Genomic DNA, 26,797 nt, shown 5'->3' with positions numbered 1-26,797 from the left:
TTGGTTTTTTTCTTTTTTTGGTAGTAGTTTAGGGTTCTGGGAGGGTTGGTTTTTAATTTTTGTTATTTGTATGTTTGTTTGTCTGTTGACATAGGTTGTCCTGGAACTCATTCTGTAAGCCAGATTGCCCTTGCACTCACCGAGATCCATCTGCCTCTTCCTCCCAAATGCTAGGATTAGAGGTGTGCGCCACCACTGCCTCTTGGGAACTTTCTTTTTAATGTGCAGCAGAAGCCAGAAAGCAAACAAACAAAAGGAAGAAAAAAAGAAAACTCAATTTGGCTGGTGGGGCTGCTTCTGAGAGAGCAGGCTGTGCATGTCACAGCCTGGAAACCTGCCAGGTGCTCTTGGCAGGAGGATGCCCCACAGGTACCCAGGCTGTAGGTGTAGGCTGGTGTTTTTATATCCTTCCACCCCAGAGTATGTACGTGGATCCCAGAAGCCACAAAAGGCAGGAAGCTGAATTGGGCTGCAGACTGTGTAGGGCTGACCCAGGGCACCCATGTCATTCCTAATGTCCTGCCAAGCAAAGTCAGTATAGAGTTCAGAAGCAGCTTCTCCAGGCTGCATAGCCTGGAGCCACCAAAGCTGGGGTTTACAGCTTACATCCCTAGGTTCCCCCAAAATCTTCTCATTCCAATGGGTACTGTAGGCTCACTCCACCCCCTGCCTGGGAAAAAAAGATAGTCAGGACCTCATAGGTCCTAGAGATGGCCCCTGGTAGGGTTGAGCTTGGTGATAGTGCCCTAGGGGCAGCAATCTGGACCAATCTCTTGACACTGAGTGTGACCACCCCACATGTCCGCAGGGGAGGAGTCAGAGGCTCCTGTCTAAGAGGCACCTATACTCGTGCATACACACATGAGCTCGGGTGCATACACACATAAGCTTGGGCACACACATACAGGCATGACAGTGAACACTGGACACGCACAGGTATTGCTCACAAATGGATGTGCAGTACAACCAATTTAAACTTATCCCTGCCTAGTGTACAAATAAATGAGGCTTGGCTATGGTTATTTTATTTGGCTTTGACAACTATTGGGGGTTACCCCTAATCTACTCTTCTAACTGCTGGCCTGGCCACCTCCTCGGCAGTGTACCCCAGATACTTTCTGTTTCTCATGGCCACATGATTATGGTCCATCTCCCCTCATGGCAGCTTCCTCTTCTCTCCTTCTTCCTTCTCTTCTTGGTCTTTCCTCTCTCCTCCTCCTCTACCCCCAACCAGGTAACTCAAAACCCACCCACCTCTAATCCCTCCAGTAATTGGCTCTAGCCAATTTAGTTTAACCAATATTTTAAATTAAGGAACAAGGTTTATACAATAAAAGTTTGTAAACGTGAGAATTCACTCGTAGGCCTAAGAACTTTGGGTACAGAATTTAGCATTGCAATACATAGCAATGGACCATACCTCAACCTCAATGTGCTAACACACACACACACACACACACACACACACACACACACACACGCACACGTGCATGCATGCACACACACGCACACACATCTACACATTCACACTGTAAATGTCAGGCTAGAGGCCTACCAGGAGATCACAGGCTTCTGGCCTCTTCTCATTACAGCTGGTTATTGTATGCTAGCTGCTCTGGGCTCCACTGTCCACAGGTGGAGGGGTCCTGACCACCCACTGGCGAAGATAGCTTCGAGGGGGTCCTTCATCAGTCTCCACAGGGCTGCCACAGTCTGAACCTGCAAAGCCGCTGTCAAATGTGTCCATGTCCAGACCAGGGGGTGAACCTGCTTCACTCTCAGGGCCCCCTCCTGGGGACCCAGTTCTCCAGGGTGGGCCTGCTGTCCAGTCCTCTTCTTTGGCAAATGGCAGCCTCAACCTGTCCAGTAGGCTGCCTGGGGAGCCTCCTAGCCTGAGGCCTTTACCTGAGACACAGCCGCAAGACAGAAAAGCAGGGTCTGTGACCAAGAGCAGGTCTTCCACATTAGGGCCAGACTCTTGGCCAGCATCCAGGTTCACAGCTGGATAGCCATCATCCTCATAGCTACAGGGCCAGACACACAGGCCCTCTGCATCCCCCACAGTCACTGTGTCAATGGACACCAGACCATACGGCCGGTCTCCCTCCTCACTGTAGGCTGAAACTCCTTGGCCAGCTGCCAAGGGGATAATGCACCAGTGACTAGGCTCAGACACTCCGTCACACTCCGGCTGTTCTTCCGGCCCCGGCAGCCCCGGGAACTTCTTCCCCTTGGCTGGATAGGATGATACATGTAAGACTGATGTTGTTAAGGGACTCTGTGGCACCAGCTCCACGCTGGAGGCTGTGAAAGGGGTATTAACCCATTTCTATGAGAAAGAAACACACAGTCACTGGCTGGGATCGACGAGGTTGGGTGTGAACAGATAGGTGGGTACAGGAACACAGAGACAAGCCAGAGATGGGGAAAGCAGAGGAACAAGAAAACAGCAGAGAGAGAGAGAGAGAGAGAGAGAGAGAGAGAGAGAGAGAGAGAGAGAGAGACCATGTTGTCTGTGAACCCCTGCCCAGTGGGTTCCCAATACTGTCTTTTGTCAGAGCCCTTGTCCCCACCCTCAATAAGGACTGGCTGTCCTTGGTCTCATATTCACACTAGTTACCAGTGCCCAGCCAAGGACAGCTAGGTGCTGGGACCAGGATCCTAAGGTCTTGAGGACATGTGCAGGGAGGACCTGAGGTCTAAGTGGCCTAGCCTCTACTCTGTCTCTTGACACTTCTAGTTGTGCTTGTGTGTCCACACCAGAGTAAACTCTCAGCCAGAAGTAAGCCCTGCTCACAACTGTGTCCTCAGTACCTGACACACAGTAGGTATACCATAAATATTTATAGATGGAATGAATTAGTAACAAGCCACGTAGAAAGGCCTTTGGGGATGCTGGACTGGAGACAGCAGCACTGCCAGGGTAGTGCTTATGATAAGAGAGACTCCATTGCACTGGCAGAAATCACCCTGTAGAGTAGGACCCCTGTTCTGAAAATGTCCCTTCAAAAAAAAAATAAAATAAAATAAAAAAATCTCAGAACCACTACATTCCCTACCCCTGACCTAGAGTTACTCCTTAGATGTGTAGCCTTGAGCTAGACCCTTACCCTCTCTGTGTCGCTTCACACATCTACACAAAGGACCCAGTGTCTTGAGGATTAAGTCAGGTAATGTTTGTTGACAGTGCTCGTCATACAAGATTAACAGCAACAGTGGGCAGCAGTGCTGAGCTTCAGGGGTAAGGAAGGGATGTGTGCCCTGCTCTGAAATGCCCACTGGCCACTCTGAGCCTAGATCTCCTCCTAGACACTGAGGGTTGCTGGGACCCCACAGCAGGAGTTACTTTTAAGGTAAGGCTTCAGGCCAGGTGCACAGCAGGTGTCCCTTGGGTGCTCTACACCTCTGACCTTCATGGTGTGCTGCAGGCTCCCTATCCTGATACCACATGCTCTCTTCAGTGCCTCCTGCCCTGTTGGGTTTGCGCAGCAGGGCTGGCAGACACTCTGAAATGGCAGTAGTGGCAGCTGTACTTGGGATGCATTGTGGAGTAGGACGGGTCCTTCTCAGGCAGGATTTGGTTTCCACCACAAAACAAGGTCACATAGGAAACCCCAGGCACCCAGCCCATGCTTCCAGAGCCACCCAGTTTGCCCACTTTCACTCTAACTCTAAGCTGGAAATACATCATGGTGTGTAAGTCTAAGAGCAACCCCACACCTTGCAGAACAGGGAAACCGAGAACTGGTTCTAGGGCAGGTTGGACCTGAGTGCTCTGGGCTCACAGAGTGGTGTTGGGGTTAGGGTGAGGGTTGGTAAGGTTCTCATAAAGAGCAAACGATCCAGAGGGTGCATCTAAGGTGGCTCACCTTGAAGTTCCCGCTGTGCTCCCTGTACAGGGGCTGGAAGAAACTCTCAGGGGTGGGCACTGGTGCCCATACCTTCTTCCATAGCCTGCAAAGAAAGGGAGTGGGCAGAGCCCTTATAGCAGCAAGTAGGAGGTCTGGCCTTTCTCCCGCAGAAGCAACAACTTCTACTGCCAGGCACCTTTCTGCTCACCCATCAGTAAAACGGAAACAACAGTCACCCTTACCCCCAAGCTTCCTGCAGATGTTCAAGTTCCTGCCTCTGCCAACTATTGTGGCCTGGGCACATGCTACCCACTGGGGCCTCGACTTCCTCCTCGTTCACCATGATGGGTTGGGACTGAGAGAGGCCTAGGCTGTCATCATCAGCTGTTACTGCCACCCTGATATCTCCCTTACAGATCCTCTGTGCCCATCTTTGAGCATCTCATTGGCGGGGAAGACAGCAGTGTGTGCAGAGGCCCACTCTGTCACTTATCAAAGGACTCTGCACATAGCCTGCCATGGTCCTCTCAATGGCACACAGAGCAGCAGCCCCGTATGTAAAGCAGACGGCAGCACCACCCCCTTCCAGCTGAAATGGAGGGTGGGGGAGGGAATGGATGATTATCCCCTCGGCCTCAAAGTTCATTCCCTGAACAAAGTCACGACCAAAGTCACCACAGAGAACACAAAGTTTCTACCCCACCCTCGCCACTACATAGTTATGTGACTTCGGACAAGTAGCTTGAGTGCTTTGTGCTTCAGTTCTCCCCCATTTGAAGAGTTAGAGTGTCTGGAGTGTGCCAAGCTCACAGGGCAGCCATGGACCTGGGGTGGAAGTTCTGCACAGTGTCTAGCACATGGAACACACACTATTCATTAGTGTCAGTGCTCTCACCAAGTCCCCTGACCAGAGTAGGTCTTGGTTGTGACCCAGGCTGACCCCTTCTCTGCCTCCCTGAGCCCCTGGCCTCACCTCCAAAGCGGGTGGATCTTCAGACCCATGAAAACCAGGACAAGGATCAAGACAGCCGGGAGCAGCAGCATGTGAGGGTCCCAGCCTGCCTCGGGCTCTGCACAGACAGCAAACCGTGGGTCCAACAGAAAAGTCTCCCAGAAGTACATGGGTGGGTGTGCTGGGGATGGTGGGATGGGGTGGAGGGCTGGAAGGAAGCTGGGCTCTGATCTTTCCCTTTGGAGTTTGGGTGTGAAATAACCCCTCCACCAGAAGTATGGTCCCAGCCTGGGATGCTACTGGAAGGTAGTGGGACATTTCGAAGTCAGGGTCTAGTGGGAGGAGGTTAGGCCATTAGAGACACACTGAAAGGATATTGGCATCCCAGCCCTTTCTCCATCTTTATGTCCTGACCACCACGATGTAAGCTCCCACAGTGCAACAGGGCTTTGCAATCATGAACCAAACCTTCTGAAACCATAAGTTAAAACATCCCTTTACTCCATTAAATTGATTAAATCAGGTATTTTATTCTTATTCTAGTTAAGTGTTATCATCTCTCCAAAGCCTTTACTCTTCTGTAAAATGGGGCAATGGCTTTCTCTTCAGAGTTAGGAGTCAAATGCACCACCAGAAGAAGCAGCTCCCCTCGAAATGACGAGTGGTTACAACTGGGGATGTATAACTGAGCACAAACCTCCCAGCCATGCTGGGAATCTCAAGGCTTGCGAAGCAACAGCAGGACAAGATTTAGTACCAGGAGTAGGGTGTCCTAACCACATCACACTTACCCTGAGCCTGGGTCTGAAAAATGACGGGGTCACTCCACTCACTCCAGGTCCCCCTGAATGAAGTGCCTGGCTGAGGTGCTGCCCGCACCTGCAGCTGGTAGCTAGAATCTTTGTGGAACTCTTCAGGGAGAAGAGAGATGTTTCTTGAGTCCACTGAGATCAGCTTGGTCACCGGCCTCTGCCAGAACATAAGGAACAGGACATGTTGTAGTCACTCGGGTCATCAGTAGAGCACAGAGTCCTTCCACTGGAGTCACACAAAGCAGGCCCCACAAGGAGCATACATCCCTGACTAGAGCTACCTAGGAAAAGAGCTTCCTCTCTATGGCAATAGCTTGGCCACCAACCATCAATGTCTTGGGAGCAACCATAGACACCCCTACATGTCCTTAACTAGAAGCTACACAGACCGTGAGCCCCTGGGCTCCCTGTCTCAAATGACATGGGACATGCTTAATAGTGGACCTGCACATGTCTCCCTGGGAACATTCTAGATGACGCCCTTTATGGAAATCTTCAACCAGGACTATTCTAGCTCTGTCTAAACAGTGAGTCATTCTGGAAACTTCTAGCTGTGCACTCTTTTTTTTTTTTTTTTTTTTTTTTGGTTTTTTTGGTTTTTTTGGTTTTTTTGAGACAGGGTTTCTCTGTGTATCCCTGGCTGTCCTTGGAACTCAGTCTGTAGACCAGGCTGGCCTCAAACTCAGAAATCTGCCTGCCTCTGCCTCCCAAGTGCTGGGATTAAAGGCGTGCGCCACCACTGCCCAGCACTGCGCACTCTAAAGTAGCCTTCACATTCAAAGTAAGTGGAATGCTCCCAAACTTGCCCCACTGTAACCGAGGTGGACCATAGCGAAGGAGTCAAGGTGGGGGTGTAATGAGGGGTTCCCTGGCCCAGGGAGAAGGAAGGAGAAGGTTGCATGTTGGGAGGGAATGCTAAGCCCTGTTCTTTGTGTCACTATGCTGGGACCTGCCTGTATGGATACCCCTGTAGCTCCCACCCCAAAGCCCTGCCACCTCACCACAGTGTAGGGGTCTCTGAGGTTCCGGTACTGCAGCTCATATTGTAGCTTGCCCCTCAGCACGTAGTTGGAGGGTTCTTCATAAACTGAGTCCCAGGAGACATCATATCGTCCTGAGAAGGTCACGGTCACATTCAAGGGGGGAGCTGGCTTGACTTGGAAGAAGACCCAGAAATATGAAGCAGGGTAAGAATATGCAGGCAGCAGAGTCCCTCCTGACAGTCCCCAATGGCCACTGGATGACTTTGTACAAAGTCCTCCCTGGCCACAGCCCCTGTTTACTTGGACTAGATCTAGTCACTTCAGATGACTGAAACAGTGACCCAGGACTGGGGACAGTGGGGAAGGAAAGAACAACTCCCAGGCTTAAAGGAAGAGTCAGGACTCAGGCCCAGCCCAGCCCAGCTGGGGACAGGCATACAGACCAAGATCCTCTGTACTTTCTTGGTTGAAAGAAAAAGTAAAACGGCAAAATCTGGAAATCCAGATGGCTGAGGGAAGTTTCTTAAGGTTTAATATTAGTGCCTAATGCAGAAAATTCCTGAGCAAGGTGCCCACAGGATTCTGTTGCTTTCAATTTCTCTCCTAAAGAAGGGGCTCCATGCCACACAGAGATGCATACATGTAAACATATAATATTCATATGTGTATATGTGTATACAGATACACAGCTGCCATGCCCCAAAGCTGCTGCCAGCCCCAGATCCCTTCTTCGCCCAGCCTAGGCTCTGTGGACAGCTACGGCCAGGTCCATCCTGGGGCCTTTCTAACCTTCGGCCCCTCCCATCTAGCTGGGAGGATTCCATGTTAGCTGACTGGTGCTCATACTAGGAGCAAAATCCTAGGTGGTGTTTATAAAGGGTCTTTACAAAGTAAGCCTTGTTCAGGGTCGGACAGAGAGGGCTGAGCAGGCTCCTGCCCTATACCTTTCTAAGCTTCTAATGTTCCCCGTGGGCATTTAACCCAAATCCTATATCAAAGCGTCACACCCGAGTTAAAAGCAGCGCATTTCAAAAGGACGGGCCAAAGACAATAGATTTCAACTGAATGAGAAGGGCTTGCTCTGAAGTCAGAGAAAGGTCCTAGGTCTCCATCTGCTCAGGGCTCATGGTACTCACTGCTCTCAGCCAGGACAAAGCCGCCACACTCTTGGGAGCTGTTGCCAGACTGGTCCATCATGTTGACAATGAAAACTTCATCGGACATGAATTGAGACACGCGCATGTGGCACGTGTACCATACATGCGTGGTGTTGTGGCCAGACCTGTGCAGGCTGCAGGAGGTTTCCTTGTCCTGAAGTTCCTCGTATTCATCTTGCCTTCGGGGACAGAGCAGACAGTCATGGCTGGGGACAGTGGAGCTCAGTGCCCAGGGAAGGACAGTAATTCAAGGCATGAGGCTGAGAGGGGCTGAAGGTAGGGCTGAGAGTCATGGTCCAAGCAGCCCCTCTCCCAGGGACAGTCCCCTCCCTACGGCATCCAGCATGCTCTGAGTCTAGCCAGACACAGCTTGCATACTTCAGAGGATCAGATGCTCACTATCTTGCCCAGGGTAGCTGCTCTTCTTTGGGAATTTGGGCCTGAACCTGTCCCTGTCGCAGGCAGGTTTCCCCTCCTTTCTTCCTTCCACTACTGAACACCCACACAGCTTCATGCTTGGAGGTGAGTAAAGCTTAGTTCTCTGTTCTGACAGATCTTCAGGGACACTGGTCAGGTGGGCCAGTGGGAAATGCTTTGGCTTTTTAAGTCTCAGTGGGCAAAAAAGGATGGGTTTTAGAGTATATATAGAAGTCCATGGACGTTTGTTTTCTTCCTTCCTGAACATGACCACCCACCCTCCAGGACTAATTCAGATCTGCCACGTAACTTAGTCCTTCACTGAATTTCCTGTAATGCAAACCTTCTTGAACAATCTTCTCCAAGCATGCCTCCAGCCTGGAGCACTGTAACGGCTGTCTGAAGGTATTTTTCCCTCCTCCACTATCTTTGAGCTTCATCAGTGTAGCAGCTAGAGGGGCCTTCAAAGCTCCCTGCCACCAGCTGCCCTTCCCCATGCAGCACAGATGCCTCCTGTACTATTACTGACTTCTGTGTCTACTATTTTCCCTCACCCTGGCTTATTCTGCTCAGGTCACAGTCAGCTGGCACTGTAAACTTAGGCTCGCAGCGTTTGCTCCCCCATGACCTTTGCTGCCATGGATGCCCTGGCCAGCCCAGCTGAGCATCCCTGACTCCCCACTCTGCAGTATTGAGTCTTGTTTTGGTCCTCAGCCTCCTACTTTGTTTAAAGTGGATGAATGTCTGAAGGACAAGTGGTCTCCATCCTCAAACATCGTGAGGGATCGTGAGCACACTGGCTAAGAGAATTTGAGCCGATGACTAAACCTTACTGAACGTCGGTGTCCTCCACTGGAACACAGTAGCAATAATTTCAAGAGCATTCATGGTGAGAACACAATGCCTATTCAGTGCTTAGAAGGTCACTGGGAACTGGCCATCCTAGGGCTGCTAACCCAGGAAGGTCTACAAGGGAAAGCAAGTCAGACTACAGCCTCCTGTTTGTGTTCCAAGTGAGTTCTGTGAGCTTGGTCCTCTATAAGGTGGGGACCTGGCTCACAGTTCACGGTCTTGGTGACTGACATTACTGATGGAAGGGGTCGGCCCTTATTTGTAGCTAAGCTTCCTGCTGTGTGTGCCCCTGTTTGGCTCAGCACAAGGCTCAGTAGGCAGCCCCTCCACATCCTGCCTTCCTCTGAGCAGCTACTCAGGGCCTGGAGACATGGCTACTCACCAGGTGAGACTGAGAATGCTGGGGTTGAGGATCCGTGTCTCCAGGCCGCAAGTGATGGTCCAGAGGTAGTCAGTGTAGCAGGTGAGGTCCAGGCAGCTCCAACCTGGAGGGAAACAGAGAGAGGCCCTTGTGGGTGAGACACAGTGGAAAGGCCTTGGCAGGTTATGTGAGGCTGAGGGCAAGCTTGGGCAGAGCCACAGGCTGGGATTCAGCCTGGGACACAGGGATTCTTGTCATCTAGAATTCTTTGTGTGAATTCCAACATTTCAAGAATAGTCAGTCACGTTGATAAGGTTCTTCTAATGCAGAACTGGGCCCCATATTTGGTTCTAAGACCACTGCCCTCATAGGATCTGCCTCCACCACCCCAGTGCAGGGATAACAGGTATTCTCAGCTGCACCGGGTCCCCTTCCATGGGTCCTGATGCTGAAATGACAAGCACATCACCAAAGCCATCACCCTGCCAATGCATCTGCTCCTTACGTTTTGTCTTAGTGCCATGGAACAGAGGCAGACCCTAAGAGTCAGGCAGCCACACACAGGTGGCCACACGGTCTGTGTCCTCCCTAAACTTCTGTCTCTCCACTGATGGCAACACAGCCAGGCTCCACAGGAGGAACAGGAGATGACATTCTAGTCTCAGTGACAAGTACCTGATATCCAACCCCCAACCCCCTCTCCCCGATGCAGGAATGATAGGGGTTTCCAGAACAGGCAGGGTGTTGCAAACAGAAAAGGAAGTCAAGAGTCACGGCTGTTTCCTATGGGAACTAAAGTGCTGGATATTTCGGTAAAACCCAGAGCAAAGTTGCTGAGTCTGCAGAGAGTCAAGTTCCCCTCACCCTGGGCAGCCTGCACAGCCTCTCATCTCCTAGCTCCTGAGGCGGAGCACTCCTGGAATCCTGGCGTTGGAGGAGAATGCCCTAAACAGGCCTGCAGTTCTGACACCTTTCCTCAGGGACTGCCAACGGAATTCTGCCTTCTCTATCTCTACCTCCCCCTTCTCCTCCAGCCTACTGGGGGTTCATGACCCAAGTGAGAATCTTGCACAAAGAGGAATGGAGATTAGACCAAGAACAGGACTTCCTTCCCATGATGGTGGAGAGCCTTGCTGTTTACTGGAGTTCTTTGGCTCCATGAGTTGTGGCCAACAGAAAATGAGGCATTCATTCAGCTTTGGTGTCAAACAGACAGAGGCTGTGGATTGTGGGCCGTTGGCCAGCAGCCATGACCGGGGCCTACAACACCATGTGCTCCCTGTTGACCTTTGTGGGAAGAGTTGGCCCCCATCTGTCCTGCAGTCATGGTGCTGAGACTTACCTCCATGGAGAATCAGCAGGAGTAAGAGAGCAGCCAGGCCCCGTGGCATGCTGTGTCCCAGACCTGCAAGAAAAGTGTGTGGTATATGTGGTGAACCAGCTGCGGCCATGTTCTGAGTGGCTTCTCCACCCAGGGTCTGTCCCCACCACATCAAAAGAACTAGTCCAAAGCTCACAAAGAAGACCCCTGTTGAATACTAAAGACGAGGTTAGCCCGTGGGGGAGCCCGAGAGTATTCTACAATGGCACACTAGGAAAGCCAGGGCACCAAAGTTTCTGAGAGCCCCTCACTGGCTGAGATGGACAAGAGCCCCTGTAGAATCAATGGGGTAGTGATGCTGTGGGCAGAAGGGTAACCATAGGTGGACACCAGGCTCCTCCTGCCCTTTGCCTATAGAAGTGCCAGCTCAGGGAGACCTCATGTCTGCCAGCTCCTCCAGTGTGGAGCGAGGATTACAATAAAACTTCATTTCATCTCCAGTTCCCCAAAGTCTAGCAACCTTGAGTAGCCTACCAGACCATCATCAAAGAAGCAGTGTAAAGGACCAAGGTTCACATGGCCAGCTGTGTGGCTCCAGGCCAGCCTCTTGCTATCTCTGGGCCTCATAAAATGAAGCAATGAAGGCCTGTGTAGAGCTCTGTGATAGTTCAAGTAAGTGGTGTGCGGAGAAAGCTGGGCTTAGGCTCTGACACACAGTGTGTGCAGGGCTGACTGAACTAGAACAGAGTCCAGAAGGTTCTGGAACAGAACAGCAAGAGCTGTGCTCTTGTGCCCAAGGGGCTTCCAAACATGCTTCTCTTTCGAAATTACTTATTTATTGTTTTCCTATAAATGGCCTTAAACATTTTATTCCAACCCCATTCTAAAAATTAATGCTCATGGTTGTACACTTTTTCCACAGGGGTGTATTTCCCCCTTTTCCACCCCTCTCCTCTTGAGACAGAGTCTTAACTATGTAACCAAGACTGATCATGACCTTTTGAACTTCCTGCTTCAGTCTTGTAAACTATTGTAATTATAGTCATTACTAAAACATAAGCATTAGAATAAAACAATATGGAAAATATCTGCTCAACCTGCTTTGAGTAACACTGATCTTGGGTGGCCCCTGCCTTCACAAGCTCTGTGGTATGGTTCCTGTCCCCCACAAACTTCGTGTGTTAGGAACCTAACACCCACACCATACTTTAATAGAACGAAGGGAATCAGGATTAGCTGAGGTCACGAGGGCAGAGCCTGTAATGGCATTAGTGAGTTTTAAATAGATCATGGCGGGAATGGAACTCTCGGTGTTCTGGCATTTGCCTAATCATATGTGAGTCCCTAGTTTCTGCCCCCAGCATTGAAAAAGAAAGGCAAGAAGGGAGGAGGATATGGAAGGAAAGGAAGGAAGAGCTATCCAAGCTGGTACATCAACTGTGCCTCCCTATACAGCTCTCCACCATGCTGTGATTGTGCCCATGTCCTTGGTCTCCTCAGATGCCAGACCCTCAGCTGAATGAACTCCTTCTCATTACCCAGTGTCGGTGCTTTGTTGCAGCATCCGCCTGAGCAAAGCCCCTCCCCCACCCCTGATATTACACTCTGAAGAGCTGAGTTCTGACTACAGGAGGCTTGAAGCAAGCCTGTTCCTCTCTAAGGCGTCAAACCTGTGATGGAAGCCCCAGCAGAGCAGAACTCTGTGTCACATCTTAGCCAGAGGGAAAGTAGAACTCCTTCTGTCCTTTGTCAAGAGCCTCTTCTCTTCCACTCCATACCACAGCTCTAAACAACCCACAGGGAGACATCAGCTGCTCTGCCGGCCTGAACTGGCAGCCCTCCTCATGGCAGCTTGCTCCCTAGACTGCTGCCCCTCTGCATGGTCCACAGACGAGGCCAAGCCCTGCCACAGTGACCAGATAAGGCAAGACACAAGCACAGGGAAGCAAGCGGCAGACAGCCGGCCTCATCTCTAGATTCCTGACGTTGATCTTTTCTGGGAGCCTACCAGAAACCTGCAGATACCTTCTTTGATCGTCTCTTAGAGACGTACCTTAGCTCATGGTTTCAGGAGGTTCAGGCTGTCCCAGGTTTGGTGGAAAGGTGAGACAAGTTCTTGACAGAGGCAGTTCCCATCATGATGGCCCACAAAGAAAGGGAGCAAGGCAGAAAACGGGATGGGCATCACCCTAAAAGGCCCACCCCCAGAAACCTACTTCCTTCATCCAGACTCTACCCCCAAACATAGGAACAAGTGTTGAACCTATAGGAGACGTGAGTCTATAGGAGACACTTCAGATTCAAGCAGGGCTACATTAAGAAACACAAATCAGGTTATATCTGATGCCCATATGTAAAGCTTTCATTTACATGAGCCCAAAGACCCCTCTCCCCCATACTGTGTTAGTTATATTTCTGTATGTTCTTTTCCTGGCATAGCAAAGTGGAGGAGGGGCTCAGTATTCAGCTAATCTCTGATCTCAACCGGCCTCAGTTGCCATCTCTGAAATGGATACATTCTACCTCTGAACCTCAGAGCTAAGAGCAGCCTGTGGGGAGCCAGGTGTCAGGTGTAAGCCACGCCCACTCCACCTGAGCTCCAGCAACTCTTCTCCTTTGCTTTCTTTCTGGTGCTGTAATAAACACCACGATCAAAAGCAACTTGTGGAGAAAGGGTTTATTTCAGTTTACAACTCTTGGGTCACACGCCATCAACTGAGAGAAATTAGGGCAGGAACTCGGAGGCAGGAGCTGATGCAGAGGCCATGGACGAGTGCTGCTTACTGGCTTGCTCCCCCCTGGCTTGCCCAGCCTGCTTTCTTATAGAACCCAGGACGACCTGCTCAGGAGTAACACTACCCATGGTGTGTTGGGCCCTTCCACATCAATTATTAATCAATAAAATATCCTGCAGGCTGCCTACAATCAATCTGATGGAGGCATTCTCTAAATTGAGGTTTTCTCTTTCCAAATGACTCTAGCTGTGTCAAGTTGACAAAACCTAAGCAGCATAGTCACCCTAACTCAAACACTGAGTCCTCTCCCTGAATCACAGTCCTTCCTATCCTAACACACCACCGTTGTGGTCCATCTGCTGTAGACAGCTGGGCTAGAATGTTCTAGAACCTCCACCATTCACTTATCACCTTCAGGGTTTTCATGGCGCACTCTCTACTTACTATCTTTCACTTGCTGACTATTGTTTTACTCTAATAAACTTGTGTTGAAAGAAAATAGTGCGTTATTAGCATCAACAGGTAACCAGGATGAAGCCAAGCGGCAGTGGGGCAGCATGCTGGGTAAGCACACTATGGAGCTGGCACAGCCTCAGTTCAAACCCAGGCTGTGTGATCTCAAATGGGTGGCTTAACTGTTCTGAGTCCCAGACTATAAGTACCAATGATAAAGGTACCATTCTGTCAGAACCCTTGGGAAATTCACTTGGTGCTTATAAACAACTGCAACAGTTGCAGGCACAGGGGAGATGGTACACGCTCCTGTTTTAATTACATTGTGTGTGTGTGTGTGTGTGTGTGTGTGTGTGTGTGTGTGTGTGCTCGAGAATGTGCACACGCCACAAGCCACAAGCCACAGCACACATAAGGAGGTCAGACGACAACATCCAAGAGTTGGTTCTCTCCTTCCATTGTGTGGGTCCCAGATGTTGAATTCAGGTCATCCAGCTCAGCTCCTCTACCTACTGAACCATCTCATGGGCCCACATAAAAGCTTCTTAAGCAAATCACAACCAACTTGCTGAAAAGCTAGTCCGCCACCATGAGATAACAGCTGACAGAAAAAAAAAAAAAAAAAAGTCATGCCACCTTCCTGATATTCCAGGAGTTGGGGGTTGGTCCCCTCTGTTTATCTTTAAAAGTGGGGGCCAAAAGTATCAGAAGTGTCAAAGATGGGCAAGCACCAAATGGAGAGGCTGGCACTCAGCATAGACAGCTCTTTCACACTCTTGCTTTGGGATCTGAGGACACACTTAGGGCTGCTGCACCAAGAGAACAGTGCTTAAGTTGTTCTGGTCACTCCTTTCCCCATACTCTTGGCACCCAAAGGGTTCTTCTGGTATGCTGGTCACTTTATCCTGACTTCTCTCCTGGGATGCACGCAAGGCTTGTAAGAAGCTCCAAGGGCTTCTGCAAACCCTTCATAGTGGGAAGCAGAGGGCCTGAAGTCTGCTACATCTCATCTGTGTGTCCTTGGGCAAATTACCGAGCCTCTCTGATTCTGTGTTCTCTGCTATCAGCGCAGGTCAAAGGCCTTTGCTGAAGTTGGTTGTGAATGCTGAATGCATTATTGCATGGGGACATATCAGAGTGTTTATCTGGCCCCAGAACTGGGGTTGGGATAAAACAGACTAGCTAACCACATTTCAGGAACTCATAGGGAAGTGGAGAAGGTTAAGCAGGAGCAAGTGAAGGCCCCAGAGAACTCTAAGAACCTAACCTCTCATGAGGAAAGAAATGCAAATAAAACCACACTGCTTACAATGCACATTTTATCAGATTGGCTAGAAACTCATTCAGAGTCTGACTGATACACAGAAACTGTCATTCATGGCCAAGGAAAGGTGACGATACAAGTGGTCTGGAAAATAGTTTTGTGTGACATAATGAACGTAGACAGCAACTTCCCTCAGGACCAGCCACACCATGCTCACACTCACCAGCATGGGAGAAGCTTAGAATCAGCTGTCCTAAGCAGATGCTTACAGACACACACACACACACACACACACACACGGGCACGCACATACACATACACAATGTAATTAAAACAGGGACGTGTACCATCTCCCCTGTGCCTGCGACTGTTGCACCAAGTTAATTTCCCAAGGGTTCTGACAGAATGGTACCTTTATCATTGGTACTTACAGTCTGGGACTCAGAACAGTTAAGCCGCCCATTTGAGATCACACAGCCTGGGTTTGAACTGATAGCCACAAACAATAATCAAAAGGGAAATTAAGGGGCTGGAGAGATGTCTCAGTGGCTAAGAGCATTTGCTGCATTCCCAGAGGATCCTATTCTCAGCACCCACACCAGATGGCTCATAACCACCTGCAGCTCCAGGGGACACAATGCCTTTGGATTCCTCAGACCCCTGCACTCGTGTGTATGTATCCACATGCAGACACAGACCTGTACATAATTTAAAAATAATAAAAACCTTAAAATAAAACAAATAAGACAATTCCATTTATAGTAGCATCAAAGCAATACAACACTTTACTTGGAGAAATGTTTAACACATTATTGAAAGAAATTGAGAAAGTCACAAATAAATAAAAAGATTTTATTTTGCCTTCATGGGGTGAAAGGCAATATTGCTAATATGTCAATATTGCACAGAGTAACTATAAAGTTAATTTCTATCAAAATGCCGATTGTGTTTCTTGTAGAAATATAAAAATTTATCCTAGAATTCATCTGGGATCTTGAAGAATCCTGAATAGGCAACAATCCAGAGAAGAGGATGCAAAGTTGGAGGTTTTCTTGGTTTCAAAACACATTTTAAATTACAGTGATCAATGAGCTGGAGGGATAGCTCAGAGGTTAAGAGCACTGGTTGTTCTTCACAGGACCTGAGTTCGGTTCCCAGAACCCTCATGGGGTCTCACAACCCTCTGTAACTCTAGTCACATGGGATCCTATGTTCTCTTCTGGATTCTACAGACACCCCACTCTCATGCACCTACATACATGCAGGTAAACACCCATACACATAAAATAAAAGTAAATAAGTCTTTGAAAAAAACTAAATCACAATTATAATTGGTACTAGGATCAGATATAAACATGGGGTACAACGGTAAAGAGTGGAGATCTCTCAAACGAGCCCGAAGGAAATGATCAAACAATCTACAAGGTCACCAGGACCACTGAGGCAGAAGGACGGAACTTCAAGAAGCAGTGTACATGTATGTAACCTCGGCAGTTTGGAGATGGACACAGGAGCATCAGGAGCTGCAGGTCATCCTAGGCTACAGAGTAAGTTTGAGGCCAGCCTGGGACAAACAAAGAAGAAAAATCAAAGAAATGACCCTGGGGAGGGCCACATCTTCATGTGTCAGGATTAGCCTGGTCTCCTATCTTAACCACACTCAGGAATAAGCTGGAGATGGCTGGAGACCTAAAACTATAGATGTCTCAGGAGAGAGCACAGGTGACCAAAACAAAACCAGACAAACTTCAAGCAGCTAGAGAGGAATGCTCCTCCAACCAGATGTCAGGCAAGCGCTTAGGACCCAGCATATAAAAAAGAACACTGCAACTCAGTAACTACATCCCGAGTCCCAAGTTAAAACGGACTAGGGCCTTTTCTCCAAAGGAGCTAACGATAGCCAGCAAGCACAAGGATGCATCTCAGTATCACTGAAATGAAAATCGAAGCCCCGATAAGGAGTTACTTTACACCAGACGTAAAGACCACTGTCAAAAACTAGAATAAAGTGACATGTATTGGTAAAGGTGTGGAGAAGTTGCAACATGACTCTATATTTGGTAGGGTTATACAAGGATGAAAAAAATGTAATTAAAACTAGAACTAGCAGGTAAATATCCAAAGTAAGTTAAAGCGACAGCTCAGTGATGTGTTTTCACACTTGTGTTTACTGCCCCGAGATTTACAATAAACAACATGTGTAAGCAGTTTTAGTCTATTCACAGACAAAATGTGCTGTAAGCACAAATGGGATGTTATTCAGCCTGTTTGAAAAGAAGGAACTCCTGCCATATGTTGCAATGTGGATGAAACTTGAAGACGTCATGCTAAGAAGCGAAATAAAACAGCCACAGAAAGGCAAATGCTGCCTGGCTCCACTCCATCTCAGAAACGGATCAGACTGGAAAGGAGAAACAGGGCATTGCACAACACACACAGACACTGACACACATACACACACTCATACAGACACAGAGATATACACATACAAGCATACACACATACAGACACACTCACACACAGACACACAGAGATACACACAGACACACACAGAGATATATACACAAAAACACACACACAGACACACACACACACATGCACACACTGAACCTCAAGCCTGGAACTCTGCTTATTATCACACCTTTTTTTTTCTTTTTTTCTTTTTCTTTTTACAATATTTCCAAAGGCAGAAACCAAAAACATCGCAAAAGCAAAGGCAAGCTATGTAGACTCTCACCTGTGACCCAGCTTTCAGGAGGCAGAAGCAGAAGGATGCCATGTATTTCAGGCCAGTCTGGAGGCTTATAGAACAAGACAATATTTAAAAACAAACAAACAAAGGGGACACACACACAGAGAGAGAGAGAGAGAGAGAGAGAGAGAGAGAGAGAGAGAGAGAGAGAGACTGCAGTCCTGGCTGGCTCTCAGTCCCGGCTGGCTCTCAGGTCAGCCTGTGATCATTATGTAACTTTATTTACCATTTAAAGGAGAGAAAGAAAAGAGATGGAGGGAGGGAGGAAGGGAGGGAGAAGTCTGGCTGGATTTGATGAAGTGATGAACTACATTTACAGTCAGCTCTTTCTTCCTACATCTGGAATTCAGCTTGAAAAGTGTGGTAATCATGATAAACTGTACAAAAGCCCATTCCCATATACCAAGGGAAACATAAAATTATGTCATTTTAGGCCAGTGGCATGGCTCAGCAGGTAAAGATGTTTCCTGCCAAGCCAGACCACCTGAGTTCCATCCCTGAGACCCTGTGCTGGCTAGTTTGGGTTTTTTGGTTGATATTTTTGTTAACTTTTACTAGCTAGTTTTATCTGATTAGTGTCTCAAGGATCTCAATTAAGAAGATGCCTCCATCCAGATTGCCTGTAGGCAGGTCTCCAGGGCATTTTCTTGATTGGTGGTTGATGTGGGGTGGGCCCAGCCACAGTGAGGAAGGCACTCCTGGACAGGTGGTACGGAAAAAACAGACTGAGCAAGCAGGAGATCAAGCCGGTAAGCAGCATTCCTTACTGGCTTCTCCTTGGGCCCCTACTCTGGCTTCCCTCATTTTAAGAGCATGACCTAAGATATATAACCTGAAACAAACCCCTTCCTCCCCAGGTTGCTCTTGGTCGTGGTGTCTTATCCCAGCAATAGAAACCCTAAGACAGAAATCAGTACCTGGTTATAGGTTATATCTGTGACAGACCTGACCTTGGATTTCCCCTCACCCCTGAGGACAGGGAGGATTATGGGAAAACTCCTGAACTTTGGGCTGGAGAAGCCATTGAGTGGTCAGAGCTTATGGGTTGTGGGAACTTGGAAGATAGTGGAGGCTGCCTTGTGAAGCTCAGAGGGAAGTTTGAGAGTCCCTGAAAGGCTCTGCAGAAGCATTTCAGTATTTTGAATGAAGAATCTGTGATTCTGGTCAGCTGGGAATGGTGAATCACCTGTGATTAAGAAGATACCAGCAGCCAGGTGGTGGTGGTACACACCTTTAATCTCAGTGCTTGGGAAGCAAAGGCAGGCAGATCTCTGAGTTTAAGGCCAACCTGGTCTGCTGAGTGAGTTCCAGGACAGCCAAGACTACCCAGAGAGAACCTGTCTCAAAATAAACAAACAAAAACTAAACAGAAAGAAAAGAAGATACCAGCATCATTGAAGTAAAATCTTGTAGGAAATGTTTCTCAGAGTCTGTCTATACATAGAAACTATGTTCCAGAGGTGCCTAAAGCTGAAACCTTATGCTGGCAGCTGAATTTGGTAATATGTAAGAGTTTTCCGGGTGATAGTGGATTTGAAGGCATACAGGGATCATGGAGAGACACTGAGGCTTGGCACCTTGTGGCAGGATCAAAGACCCCAAGGAGAGCTCAGAAGATGCTATTGGTGAAAGTGCAGACCAGTAGCAGTGGAGACCCCAATAGAGATGCCAGGACCATGGGATGCCTTCCAAGGACAGCAGCAGCTGCCAGATGGATCAAAGCCAGGAAGCCACACTCCTCCATGGCCTCTGCATCAGTTCCTGCCCCCAGGGTCCTGCCCTGGGTTCCTCTGACTTCCCTGGATGATAAACTACAAGCTGTAAGGTAAAACAAATCCTTTACCTTACAAGTTGCTTTTGCTGCATCACAACTAGACAACTAAGACAGACTCAAAAGGTAGGAGAGGATTGACTCTTGAAAGTTGCCTCTGTCTTCCACATACACAATATCACCCCACCACCACCTCAAGGAGATAAATAAAAATGCAATAAAATATTCAAATGGTGTAAATGGCTCAAAGGGTGCCAGAATCACAAAGATGACTAAGAGGAATAAAAGATAAGAGGCCGGACAGATAGTGCCCCTGGATGGGGAGGTTTCAAGGAAGTTTCAGCATGCACACAATCTCCAGCAGGCTTCCAGGTTCCCTGGGGAAACTGAGAAGATGATTCCAATATCTGTGGCATCATTTGAAGAAGACTGAGGCTTATGGAATGATGAGCATGAAGAATTGGTGCAAGAAACCCAACTGCCCGATGGGAAAGAAGGAGATGCTACAAATAAGCTAGCTTGTAACTGCTGGCCTGTCAACAAAATTGCCCTTGCATTTGGGAGGAGGAGACCTGGCATTTAAAATGATGGCCCAGCCTGGCATGGGGCTTTATGTTACGTATAAGCCCTGTACTTGGGGAGGCTGGGGCAGGAGACCAGAAAATTCTAGGTTAGCCTGAACTACATAGTAAAACTGCTCTCCCCCCCCCCTCCCTCTCCAGGAACTGAGGACCGAACCCAGGGCCTTGAGTGCTCTACCACTGAGCTAAATCCCCAGTCCCAAGACTACTATCTCAAAACAGTAGGAAAGGGAGGTGCGGTGGCATATGCCTTTAATACCAGTACCAGGGAGGCAGAGGCAGGAGAATCTCTGAGTTCAAGCTAGTCTGGTCTACGTGGCAAACTCCAGGACAGTCAGGATCACATAGAGAGGTCCTGTCTCAAAGAAACAAATAAAAAAATCAAAACAACAACGAAGACGGCATAATCATACAGAAAAAGTAATCTTTGATCCCTACTTCACACAGAGCATAAAAGCCAATTCCTGGGGCCGGGGCCATAGTTCAAGAGTAGAGAAGTTGCCTAGCTTCAATCACCCTGTCCTGTCAGAAAATAAAAATTAATTTAGGACATACTATAGGCTTGAAAAGAAAGTAAAATAATAAATCATCCAGAAAAAAGTGAGATGATGCTCTACTGGCCTTGGTACTAGCCACGCTTCCTACATGTACTTCTAACTCAGGAACAAAAGGGGTGGGGGAAGAGGGATGTGTTGGATTTCATTAAGAAATTTTGTCCGTCAGGAGGGGAGATGAAGTGGCTCGTTGAGTACAGTGCTTGCTGAACAAGTGCAAAGCCCCGAGTTCAGATCCTCAGCGTCCACCTAAGTAAGAGCCAGCAGCGGGACTATGCATCTGCAACCCAGTGTTGGGAGTCAGAGAGCGCCTGCCAGCCCAGGCCCTGTGGTGAGCTCCAGGTTCAGTGAGAACCCTGCCTCAACAAACAAGATGGAGAGTAATGGAGGAAGACACTCTGCAGTGACCTCTGGTCTCCACACATGTGTATCAGTACACCTGATACGCAAAAGAGAAAAGACAATTCTGAATGCAGGGAAGAACGTGCAGTCAGTCCTTGTCAGGGTTTCTCTGCACTCTTTGGGGTCCACATGGAGTAGAGCATGAGCTGCTTTAAATATGTGCCACATGGGTCCCAGCACCTCTACTGCAAGGTTCTATGACGAGGAGCAATGTCCCCTTGTGGATCTAACCAGACCTATCCAAGCTTATTCACAGATACATTCTACCTATCTCCCTGGAAGACCATGAGTTCTTGGCTTCCCCACCCTGCCTCGACTAATGATCAAGGAGTGTAATCTACTTGATCCATCCAGACTGTGGTCACCTCAATATAGACCAGGTGGGAGCCACAGGGTTGAAAGTGAAAGACTGAGAAGCTTTTGAAAGTAAAATGTCCCACTCCTACCCGGACAGAGAAGAAATGAGGCAGGCACAGAGGGACTCCCCAGAAGAGCCACGCACAAGAGCTGGCAGGTCACCAGAAGGAGAAGTGTATCTGTTCAGGGACTTCCCAAGGGGGAACCAGAAGGGAGGGCTTCTAGATCCCCCAGGCTTGAACTGCTCCACCTGCTGACACTCTTCATGGGCCTTGGCCTCTGGCTGCATCCTCCAGCCCTCTCTCCCTCCACACCATTCGACAGCCCCATCTAGACTTGCTGAGAAAAGCCTAATGTCCATCCCCCTTTGCTCCGTCCCTGCTTGCTCTGGGCTCCAGGTACACCAGACTGCCACAGAGGCTTTGGGCTTTGTGTTTGCCTTCTCCTGGCTTCCACCCCTCACACCTGGTCTTTCAGCCATGGGAACTTTCTGTGCTCCCTAGCTGACTGTCAGCCTCCTACTGGGTCTTCAAACTTAAGTTCAAATGTCAAGGCTGTCTTTGATCTCTCCAAGGAGGGTGAGTCACATCTTCCTTTGGGGTCTGTCCCTCCACCATGGCCCAAAGCTCCCGGATGTTTCCATTCACCTTCTAAACAGCAGCCTGGCAGGACACAGGTGCTCAGCTCCTGCTCAGCCCCCTGTGGCTAAGCACTGCCTCGCATACAGCAGGGGCACACACAGGTTGCACAAATGACGAAATGACAAGGACCCCTTTCTTTGGTGATGAATCCATGCATCCTGTGCACTTCAGAGTTAAGTGGCTCTCTTTGGTTCCTCTTTCTTAAAATCAGTGAGCCGAGACACTGAAGGCTTCTCAGTTTCTGCCGGATAATGTTCCCTATCTCAGGACCTTGGCACAGGTAGCTGTTCTGCCCAAACTCTCCCCCAGTTTCTCCGCATCCTGGTCCTCAGAGTTCAACATCACCCTCCAGGGAGACTGTCCATTTCATCTGAAGTGGGTCCACTCTGTGGTCCCTTACATAAGAGATGATGATTGTCTTGTTTTTATGACCCATCCTTGTCTGGGTGAATCAGGTCCCAGAGGTTGATAAATCACCAGCTGTGTTCACGAAACATCCCCCCACCCCCCCACCCCCTACCCCCCCACCCCACCCCCCACCCCTGCAATGGGTGCAGAATGCATTGCTAATGAGGGGACTGATGAATGAGCTTTCTGCGGATGGAACAGGAGACTCAGGTTTCCCAACAGCTTTGTCACTATCCCCAGGAGGCACCCTCCCCACACACCCCCCGGGGGGGGGGGGGGCGCAGCAATCCTGGCTCCAAGGGTCTGCTAGAGAGGACTGTCTTCAGGTTAGTGACATGAGGAGGCATGTTCAAAGATGGCACACTGCAGGTTCTCAGCTGAGCAGTTTCTAAGTGGAATGAATGAGACTAGCAGGCCTGAGCCAGAAGAATGCTCTAACTCTCACTGGCCAAGGGCATCTATCTGCTCGACTCTCCACATCTGCTCGGCTGCTGTGTGCAAGGAGCAAGGAGGCAGGTGCTGCTGCTGCACTCCAGCTGAGTGCAGGCACAGTGTGCAGGAGCACTGCAGCTGTGTGCTTCCTGGTGCCTTGTTTTTCTCCGTGTGGTGGTTTGGGTTACAGCTGAGGACATCAGACTCATGGCTTAGTGGGGTGGTAGCTAAACTGCCCCAGTGGCTATGTATATGCAGTCTCCATGGGCCAGAACCTCCTCTGTGCTGAACAACTTCCACAGCAACAGCAGCCCCATCCCGCCTGTGCAAATGAGCTCTCTTGCATTCCTGCCCAGGTGTAGCCTCTCTCCAGGGCTCCCAGACAAGGGCTGTTTTGAAACATGGCTGCTTGAGGCTACAGAGCAAAGTTGGGGCCAAGCCTACACCTGCTTGATTACCACCGCCCCACCCCCACCCTGTTCTCAGCAGGCCACCCTGGCCTAACTGAAGCATGAGCCTTTAATCAGCACTGAAGAGAATGGGAGACTCCAGTTTTGGTTGTCACACCAAACCTACTTAGCAGATCAAGAAACAGATGCCCAGAGAGGCCCAGAGCCTTTATGGGTGGGTAGTTACTCTGTGGAGAAGTCTGTGGCTTGAGAGGGAGCCAGAGCACGTGGCCTGCACTTGCCCCTCCTCCTGGGGACAGTTCTAGTGTTTTGATCCTCCCTGGGGACCTTAGGTACAGATGTCCTTAAGGGGCCCCGGCCAGGGAATATTCTCAGGTTGGTTCAGAAGTTCCAAGTTTACTCAGAGCTCATGTTTGAGTTGTCATGAAAAGTCCCTTCGTTCTGAGCTAGAGTGGTGGGGGAAGGGAGGTGACACCTGCAAGCTGCAGGCTGTGGGTGGGGCCTCTCCCTGCTGCCCCCTACTTCATGTTTCTGGGGCTATAGACAAGCTTTGAAGAAAAGGCTGCCAGGGTGAGACCACCCTCCTCAGGGCTTCCTTCTCTTCCCTTCTAAGTTGGCTCTCTTCATGGCCCCTGAAAACCACCTTTTCTTTCTGAATCTCAGCATCCTCACTTGCACTTGAAGCAGCACCATCAGAGCCACTGTGGGACAGGATGGTGGTGCACACCTGTAATCCCAGCCCTCGGGAGGCTGAGGCAGGAGACTCACAGATTTGAGCCAGATTGGGTTGTATGGAGACATCCCCCTCACGAACTGTCATTAGTCAGCAGCAGCAGCAAACCCAATACCCAGTATTTAAAGAAAACCAGCTGTTGCCCTGCTTAGCCATGAGTGAGTCCCTGCAACCCTTCCCCTATTGAGGACATTAACTGGCTATGTCTGCCCCCCACACCTCATGCACAGAGGCCTGTGGAAACAAGAGACAATGCCCCCTCCTTGCTTTGGAAGAAAGCACACCATGTCTTCTCATGCCTACCTGATGCTGCTAGGCCCTGGAAGTAAGGAAATCACTTCCCCAGCAGGTAGCCTTGCCTGCCTCTCTTCCATCTTCCACACTACTCTTCTTTCTGGAAGCCCCTGCCTCCCAGTGCCAGAAACCCTTTATGGTGCCAACAATTGCCCCTCTCTCTCAAGCCAAAGAAGCCTGAAGTTGCCTGGGAGTGTTTGAGGCCTCGAGGAAGGGACCACTCTCCCCTGTCAGTCAGGGATTCTATCATTCTCTCTATGAGGGCCACTGAGGACTGGACACTAAGCCCCAGGGCAGGGCTACTGAGGAAACACCCCACTGTGTGGGTCATGTGCCTAAGTGCCATCTGCCGAATGAACTTAGACGCTGTTCCAGGGCTGTGAGTTTTCCTATGGACGCCATCCTGCCATACAGGCTGAATTCCAACTTCTGTTCTGATTCTCTCCTTCACTCTTAACCCAAGGACATGTTTGTCCCCACAGAACCCATCCGACATTGCCATCTATGCACTGAGCTGCATGGAGTCATTGGCCTCACCTGGACTCAGCATTCTAGGAGGTCCCCGAGAACCTACAATTCTGCAAATAGGGCTGTTCTAGCCTTCCTTGTATTCTCAGTGCTTCTCAGTGGTTAGCCCTTCTCCTCCACAGGTCACGGGGCCTGGGAGTGAGAGCTCCTGAAATCAGTCTTAACACTCCGATGTCCTGGAGTTCTCATAAACAGTCTCACAATGATAGAGCCATCTCGATCCCCATTTTACAGATGGAGGAAGTAAGGACCCGGGAGACTCAAAGAAACAGAGAGGCTTGCCCTGGTTCACCAGCTAGACTTAGAAAGGCTACCATGTGCTCTAACTGCCTCGGAGAGCACAGACATTCTCTTAGGAACTACTTGTAACCCTCTAATATCTCTATGACCCCTTCTGTGGTCCCCTTGACAAGTCCTAATCACAAACATTATCCCCTATGCCATTAACCTATCTGCTATCTTCTTTTCTATCCTAGCATACTAGACCTCCAACAACCTCCAGGCTCCCCTCTCCTCCCATAGAAGAGGTATTACCTCTTATCATCTGACCCATGCCCTGGGTGGTAACACCTAGTTGGACTGCCCACCTTGCCATATCATGACAAGTCCCATAAGGAAAGTTCTGCTTCCCCTGTGGAGCCAGGTTTCCGTATCTGTGAAGTAGGCACCCCACCTGCCTGGAAGGATTGGATGGAGTTAAAATATCTAATCCTAAACCATACTGATTGGCTGTATCTGATGCCCTCGCTACAGAACAGCCCCCTGGAAGCTTCCCAACATCCTGCTTACTGCCTATCACTGCCTGGCAGACTGTCTACCATCCAGAGTCCCGCTTTTTTCTTCCCACCACTTCTTGCAGGCAGTTTTGCACAGGCAAGGGATCATGCTAGCTACGCTCCTGCCTCCATAACCCTCCAACATTCTTCAAGCACACACCAAGGACCCCAGTCATTCTTAGTCAGCTGAACAAGGAACTCCAGCCCTGACCCTCCCAGACTAACTGCATAGTGTTCTGGGCCTGTGTCCCACTGTAGTGTTATACAAAACACAGAAAAGGACCCCAGGCTCCTGGAGAACCAGGGCTAGAGTCTACTTACCTACTCCTTCAGGGTCTTCCTCAAAAAGCCATTCCACAGGCTGGGGCGATTGGGTAGGCTCCTGGGCATGGGAGTCACAGCAGGACTCAGAGTGGTGGCAGGACGTGTGGGTTTGAGGTGGGCAAAAGTTCAGTCAGGTGCAAGTCCAGAATCTAGAGGAGTCACCACTGAGATAGTCCTGAGGCTGAGGACCAGCCCGGCATCTGGGAAGAGCCTACACAGAGGGACACAGTAGGGCTGGGGCAGTCAGACAGAGACAGGGCACTTCTGGGGCAGGGACTGAGGCCAGTTGGCTGCCCCAGGGATGGACAGACTTGCGGTCAGACAGGCAAGTGACCACGAGGCACACCACAGGAGAAGTGGGCAGACAGCTGTGCTCGGCTGAAGCACAGGGCCACCAGCAGAGGCTGCGGTGTCTATCTGAGGCCAGGCAAGGGGTGGAGAAGGGGATGTGGTAAATAGCGCCCCGCCCAGCCCAGCCAGATCCTCCAGAAGGGGCAAGAAAAACTAAGATGCCTACAGGCAGGCGCCCACGACTCCCCAAAGGTCACCCTTAACACGATATTTGGGGCCTAAAGGGTAACATCTTGCAGACAGATGACGTCATCCCAAAGGCCTCCTCAGTCATGTCCCAGGAGGCAGGCAGTGAAGTGGGACTCACAAATGTAGAAACTTATAT

At 49.6% G+C, this 26,797-nt stretch overlaps 1 protein-coding gene across 1 annotated transcript; it reads right to left on the bottom strand.

Moving 5' to 3' along the window:
- Nucleotides 1–26,545, bottom strand: Il21r (interleukin 21 receptor). Its single transcript, XM_034517585.2, has 9 exons — nt 26,119–26,545; nt 10,728–10,790; nt 9,407–9,509; nt 7,735–7,934; nt 6,617–6,771; nt 5,595–5,772; nt 4,825–4,921; nt 3,870–3,954; nt 1–2,329 (listed from the first exon to the last, which is right to left on the bottom strand). Exons 2-9 carry the CDS (start codon nt 10,774–10,776, stop codon nt 1,607–1,609), a joined length of 1,590 nt encoding a protein of 529 aa, XP_034373476.1. The 5' UTR covers nt 10,777–10,790; nt 26,119–26,545; the 3' UTR covers nt 1–1,606.
- Nucleotides 26,546–26,797: the final 252 nt, after the last annotated feature.

The sequence above is a fragment of the Arvicanthis niloticus genome, chromosome 1 (assembly GCF_011762505.2).
Source record: "Arvicanthis niloticus isolate mArvNil1 chromosome 1, mArvNil1.pat.X, whole genome shotgun sequence".
NCBI classification, from domain to species: Eukaryota; Metazoa; Chordata; class Mammalia; order Rodentia; family Muridae; genus Arvicanthis; species Arvicanthis niloticus.
Note: the sequence above shows the minus strand (reverse complement) of the source record. Positions and strands in the feature narration are given on the sequence as shown.

Excerpts from the sequence above, each read along its gene's own strand:
- Il21r (XM_034517585.2), bottom strand. The coding sequence starts at position 10,776 with ATGCCACGGGGCCTGGCTGCTCTCTTACTCCTGCTGATTCTCCATGGA. Across the intron at positions 4,922-5,594 it reads TTTTCAGACCCAGGCTCAGG|AGCCCGAGGCAGGCTGGGAC; the intron begins GTAAGTGTGATG and ends CTGTCTGTGCAG. Across the intron at positions 2,330-3,869 it reads AGCACAGCGGGAACTTCAAG|AAATGGGTTAATACCCCTTT; the intron begins GTGAGCCACCTT and ends TCTTTCTCATAG.